The sequence below is a fragment of the Microtus ochrogaster genome, chromosome 18 (assembly GCF_000317375.1).
Source record: "Microtus ochrogaster isolate Prairie Vole_2 chromosome 18, MicOch1.0, whole genome shotgun sequence".
Classification (NCBI taxonomy): Eukaryota; Metazoa; Chordata; class Mammalia; order Rodentia; family Cricetidae; genus Microtus; species Microtus ochrogaster.
Window position 1 is genome coordinate 13132998 of NC_022020.1, and position 7085 is coordinate 13140082.

At 40.1% G+C, this 7085-nt stretch overlaps 1 protein-coding gene across 1 annotated transcript in view; it reads left to right on the plus strand.

Annotated features, from left to right (window-relative positions):
- The window catches only part of Asxl3 (ASXL transcriptional regulator 3), a 146115-nt gene that overhangs the window by 118211 nt on the left and 20819 nt on the right, over window positions 1–7085 (plus strand). The window contains exon 9 of the mRNA XM_026783578.1: window positions 6184–6280. Within this exon, the coding sequence (XP_026639379.1) occupies window positions 6184–6280 (97 nt within the window). The remainder of the gene's footprint in view (window positions 1–6183; window positions 6281–7085) is intronic.

The window sequence follows — 7085 nt, forward strand, 5'->3', positions numbered from 1 at the left end:
ACTCCCTCCCCTTATACCTGTGCTAGTTCATCATCTCCCACGCACACTCTTCCCCTTACACCTATGATGCTGCTTCCTCTATTTTCCTACCTGACTCTGTGGTTCTGTTTCATTCTCTAAGAAGTGTCTCCTTCTCCCACACACTTTCTGTCATAAGCACTCTTCAGCATCCCTCTTGAAGCCCTCTTATGATTCAGTCATATTCCTTGGTAGTCTCATACACACATTGTACACATGCTTATGAATAAGCCTACTCTTCAAATAATTCCCGATTATTCTCATTGCTGTCTTACTATTGAGATCTCTGCCTTTGTTCGTGGTGGGGGATGCTTTGTTTTCCTGGGAACAAACTCACTGACTGAACCTGGGGTCACTTAGGTTGGGAATAAACCCTAGTGATCCTTTTGTCTGCGAGGAGGGAGGGTTACAGATGAGGACCACTATACTATTCATCACCGCCTGTCCCAGCTCCTCTCATGTTTCTAATAGATTACAGCAATCACAACATATTAATGATTCTGGGTAGTATGAAGCTATACTTCTCAATATGGTAGCCAGTTGCCAGCCATATAACTGCTCATGACTGGAGATATGGCTGCTTTGTGTTAAGATACCATGAACAGAATTACAAGTGAATAACAAATAATTTTCAAAGATAATATAAAATATCTCACAAACAATATTTAAAATAATTACATGTTAAAATAAAAATTTAAGTAGGTCAAATTAAATAAAATGCACTTTAAAAAATAGTTTCATGTTTTCTTTTTCTTTTGCAATGTAGAGACAAAACTAAATTCACACATGAAAGTTGTTGTATTGCTGCCAGATAGCTCTGTTTTACAGTATGTCCACACATAGAAGTCTGAACTGTCCCTTTCAAATACCAGATTTTATCATGACTGGCTTAAGGTCCCAAGGTTTCTGACTCCATTGGGCCGGGGCCTGAATGCTGTATAGAGTACAGGGCTCAGGAGGTCCTATTGCTGGCCATTCTGCCCATGGTATTGACTACCTCCCTTCCTCTCTTCCCCTCACCCACAACTCAATACTCTGTTTTTATTTCTCACCTTGCTCTTCCACTTCTTCCAGGTGTGGTGACAGTTAGTCCCCTGTTAACAGTGAGTATGAGGAGGGCGGCCCTGCACTGTTTCAGCCAGCTCTCCACTTGGCTGCGTACACTAACTTGCTTCTTTTCCTCAGGTTTTTGCTTTACGAATGAAATCTAAGTTGCGTGCGTTTCTAGGTGTGAGTTGTTTGCCAGTTTTCTTCATTCCCCACACTTCTCACCGCTCCTCTAGTAAGAGCTCTCGCTGTGTTGGGAAATCACCTGGAAGGGAAACAAAATAAGACAAAGAAAAATAGTGTTAAAGATTATCTCTAGCTTGGTAGTCTTTTCTGCCAGCGCTTGGGAAATGCTGGAGGAAGAAAAGGAGTTCTAATTTCATCATCATTGACAAGGAAAGACCATCCTGGGCTATATGAATCCTGCCCACCCCACATCTTCTATCTCACGCAGACATAATTTAAAGGATTACTTTATTAAATGTGAGTTCAGATATTAGATATTATTGCATAGTGTTTAAATAACAATGTTTGTTTAAATCTTTGAATTCTATTTGACATCCACCTATTCCTAAATGTTTTTGTCATTGTTTTGTTGGTTTATTTAAAGGGAGGATTAATAGAATCTCAGTCTGGAGACCAGGATGAGCTAAAATTTGCTATGTATCCAGACTGTCATCAAAAACTCAGAGCAAACCTCCTGCCTAAACATTCAAAAAATATGATTACTGACATGTGTTAATGCAACAAGATAAAATGTTTTAATAAGCAATGTCAAAGGCAGATGATAAACTCATCAAGAAAGATTAAATCTTTACATTGTGCCAGGATCTGTATATGAACATATTTCTCTCTACTCTTATTACTTACCCTAGAGAAATCATATTGGTCAATTTTTCCCTTGTTAATTGAAAAGGAAGAATAGCTGATCAATAGTTTAGCTAGACACTTCATCATGAGAGAAGATTTTTTTTCAGAATGAGTGTTTCTATCATGCTTAATAAAAAAACAGAATTTATAGTTCATCAATAAATAACTAACCTTTCAGAAATGTTTATTGTTCTAGTTCATTAAAGTGTTATTTCTTCCAGACAGTATATTTAAAGACCATAAAATTAATAGTGCATTTTAAAAGTTTTATTGGCATGTACTTCCTAAGTCTCTTTCGGCTGTGGTGGTTAATTGTGCTGTCTTACATAGGCCAGGAACCTTACTTTTCGTGTACTTTCTATTTGAAAAGAAAATGATTTTCCTCCAGGGCTAGCTTCCATGTTCTAGAATGTGTTTATATCACACTTGCTTTTTCCTGTGCTCAGATCTTGAGAATGTGTCAGAGTTAATCTGGTCTTTGTGTCTCAAAATTAGTAGCCAAGCCCCCAGTCTGGAAGAATATGTGAAACAAAAATTCTGTATGTGAGCTGCCAGAGATAAATTCCTAATCTTTCACTAACCAAAATAAGGGTAGCGAGGAAACCATTATGGAGAACACAAGAGATTCTGAACATCACATAGGTGGCTGAAGATGCATCAGCTCCATACATGCAGAACAAGTCAGACCTGTCTTTCTGTGTCTCATGCACGTGTTCCTTTGTTCCTCAGTGCACAGGTTCCTTTGCTCTGTGTGGCACTTGCCCCGCACCTGCTAATCTTATTTTAAATCCACCTTTGAAACAAGGATCTGAATCCATTTTCATGTCTCTCAGTGAATTAGCTTCACCACCAAGGTCCACATGCAGCCTCTGTCCATGTTTTAGGCATAGAAGCATATCCCTTAACATACTTGGCAACATTTCTGGAAGATCTTCTTGTCTTCAAGGGTAGACATTAACTTACTCCTGCCAGAGTGAAACTTGGTGTTTCTGATTTTCCTCTAAAATGCTCCGATATGTTTACCTCCTTAATCCTGAAGACCTTCGCGCATCCAAGGTCTACCTTCCTTTGATCACCTGTCCCCTGAATTTTCCAATGGCATTTTAGTGATATCTCCATATTTTCTGCCCCTTTCTTTCTCATCTTCCCACATTCCTGAAGCTATCTTTGTAGGCATTTTTTTTTTTTGAGTCTTCAACATTTTGGAGTTTTCTGTTACTTAGTGTACAGGGCATAGGTTTCATGGATTGTGACTCAGACTGAAAAGGGTCATGAAATATAGAAGTAAATTGAAGACAAAACATCGACCTGGAAACCATTTACCTAGAACTTCACATCTACTTGAGAAACACTCAGTAGGTCAGTTTTAGGTAGAATTTAAAGCCCAAGTTCCTTGGCTTATGTCTTATTTCAAATCATTCCTGTTTCCCATGGACCTGAGTTGTTCCCAGGTTGTTTCTACAGATTGCCTTGAAACCTCTGATCTTGAGCAGAAGTCCACAACTGTGCAGACATGGGTGGGGCTAGGGCGTGCAGTTATCCTGGCTGGTATGTATTTCATATGTTTCTTGACACAGATGGAGTTTCACCATTGCTCGCTCATTCTAACACTTGTAGCACTGTTAGTGTGTCAGATGAAGACTGCTCAGTCACGTATCATGGAGGGGATAAAGGAATGGAAGGAAGTAAGGGAAAGGGAAAGAAAGAACAAGGATGATAGCATGGGTTAGCTGCAGTCTGCAGTAGTCTTAAGCTGGACTTAATCTATGTTTGATATCCCTTCTATCTTCCCTTAAAACCCATTTATGACTATCCTTAGGCCAGCTCTTCTGCTGGTAGACCTGGTAGCAGGACCCAGGCATCACCCCTGATGAGTCTGAGCCCATGGCCATCTTGGCATTAATCATTGCTGTGATTCTGCTTTGAATGCACCAAGATATGCCAGTGAATGCTCAGCGTTTCCAGCATCCTCCTACCCGTCCATCTCTGGAATAGCAGCACTCTGCCTCTGGGTGATTCCATCTGTGTAGTAGATCTTCTTTGCCTTGTGGTCCCACCACATGAGAGATGCAAGGTATCTAGGCAAGTCTTAGCTACCATAGTCTTCTTAACTCTATCACTTAGACTATTACTAATGTAGAGATGGTTGTGCCTCCATATTAAATTTAGGAGTATTTGGAGATACTTTCAGATACTGCATCTTAGAAAGGGGTTGCTGCTTATAACTCGTGGATCAGACATGCTATTAGTTTTCCAACAATGCACAGAGCATTCATAACCCCATATAAGAGTAGTACCAAAGTAAGCAACACCTCCCAGTAGAAGTGATTCACCTAGAACGGGGGTTTATAATCTCACTCAATCTAAAATTTAGATAACAAGATGCATGGGACAGGCTCTAGCTCATCCGACTTATTCTTAATTCTCAGATCCGTGCATACCAGCCATTGGCAACTTATCGCCAAGTGGCACCTAGTTTTTCAGTGGTTAGAATAAATTCCAAAAATGCTATTCTAAAATTATCCAGTCAAAAGATAGAATGACTGGGATGTTTTCGCAAAAGATAGGACCTTGTCATGCTGACGATGAAGCTATACCACAGCTACTATATTACTTATTTCACAAGTCCCTATAATCAAATACCCTATAGGAAGCAACTTAGGGAACAGAGGCTTAATCTTGGCATCATAGCTTGAGCATACAGTTCATCATGGTAGAGACATCATGATGGTGGCAGCAAGAGGCATCTGATTACAAAGCCTCTGAGCTAAGAGCAAGGCAGAGATGAATTTTGGCTCAAAGCTTGTTTTCTTCTTTGTATTCTGGCTCCCAACCTATGGAGTGGTGTCACACACAATTAGAGTGGGTCTTCTTTATTAATTAGCCCGATAGAAACTCCTTCACAGGGTTTCCCAGAGGTTTGTATCCTGGATGATGCTGGATTTTGTGGCAGTAGTAATCATTCCAACCACACAGAACCTAAATAAATGGAAAGGTTATAGAAGAACAAGCATTTTTCTCTATGAAAACTGTATTAAAAGCTCAAGGAGAGGAGTTTTTCTTCATTGCTATCACCCATACAAGGACCAGGTGTGTAAACTTATACTGGTGACCTAAAAACTATCTGTTAAATACTGGTAAAAATGGAGAATAGAGAAGGAATGGATGAAATACTGCATTTGTGAATATTTTAGTGACTGCCAGTTCCTTCTTAGATGGAGATGGCCTTGTTAGTCACCAGCACACGTGTGTTCCTCATGCTGCCTTCTCTCGGTTTCATTTTCAGTGATCCAAACTTGGACAGACAGTATGTGTTTTGAGACTCCACATTCCTCTTTTCTCCTAAATAATACCTTATCTGTATATTCATGCAGACATTGTATTAAATATTTAGGATTGTTATCATTTTAATGGATGAAGATAGAGTTTAGAAAAAATAATAAAAATGTGTATATATATATATATATATATATATATATTATATGCAATTGTGGGCTGGCAAGATGGCCCATACTTGCTGCTATGCCTGATGTCCTAGGTTTGATCACCAGGAGCCACAAGGTGGAAGGAGAGAAACAACTAGCAAGGCATCCACTGACCCGACCTCTATATCCATACCACAGTATGCACACAGTATACTCATGTATATACATATATGCATTCTCTCCCACATACGTGCATACACATGCATGCACTCAAATTATTTAACAGATCCTTGTTGTATCAGCTATATGAATTTACATGCTTGCTCTTCATATGGGTGCTAACAAAATGGAAAATTACCCTGTCCTTATGTTCTTCATTCCACACCATGTCCGCTTTTTGCAAAGGATTCGTCCGTCACTGCTCATGCCCTCCTGTGCATTCCCTTAGCCTTTGTCTTTTAACTTCCTTCATTCCCCCATCACTTAATGCTTAGCTGCTTGGCTCTGCTTCATCTTTTTATCTTCTATAGGCAATTCCCAGTTACAGTCGGGGACAGAACTAATTGTCTCTGTGCTGGAAGTCAGCAAGCAGAGTGCATGTGATTGATGCCCCGGAGTCATCCTTTGTTGAGTTCCTTTTCCTTTCCTTCCTTCCTCCTAAATCAGTCATTAATACAAACACACACACACACACACACACACACACACACACACACACACACACACACATCCTCTTAACACTACTCAGTTTTTGTTTCTCTTTTATATGCTTTCACTTTGAATTATTTCTGATGGACTATTGTTTTGTCCACTTATTTCCTAGATGGGAAGTGATGGAATTTTACGCCTCAGTACTTCAGCTCTAAATAATGAATTCTTTGCATACGCAGCACAAGGGTGGAAACAGCGACTGGCAGAAGGTAAATTTTAGTATCTTATTATTATGCAACATGCTATAGCAGGTGCACTGTGTTAGGATACAGGTACTATGTTACAACACACATGTGGATACTAGAGTACGTGTACTGTGTTAAAGTGTAGGTGCTATGTTAGAGCACACATGCACTGCTAGGGCACATGCACTGTGTTAGTGTGTAGGTGCTGTGTTTGTTAGAGTGGACACACTCTGCTAGGACATGTACTGTGTTAGAGTGCAGACACTCTGCTAGGGCACATGTACTGTGTTAGAGAACACACTCTGCTAGGACACGTGTACTGTCTTAGAGTGTAGGTGCTGTATTGGAGCACACACACTCTGCTAGGGCACGTGTACTGTGTTAGAGTGTAGGCACTATGTTAGAGTGCACACGCTCTGCTAAAACACATGCACTAGTTAGAGTGCACACATGGCTAGAGCACCTGTACTGTGCTACAGTGGACATGTTCTACTAGAATACACATATTATGCTGAGTGCTCATGCTCTGTTAGAGCACATGTACTATGTTAGAGTACACTCCTGTGCTGCTGTGCATGTACTGTGTCAGAATACACATGCACATACAAACACACTGCTAGAGCTCATGGACTATGTTGGAGTAAATGTACTAGGGTAGAATATAATGTATGTTCCCCACTGGAGCACACATACTATGCTAAAGTACACAGGCACTATGAGAGCACACACGCTAGTAGTGCACTGTTAGAATACACACACACGCTAGAATACACATGCTTGTTAGAGTAGAGTACACGCTGTGCTAGATTACACTATGGTAAAATTCACA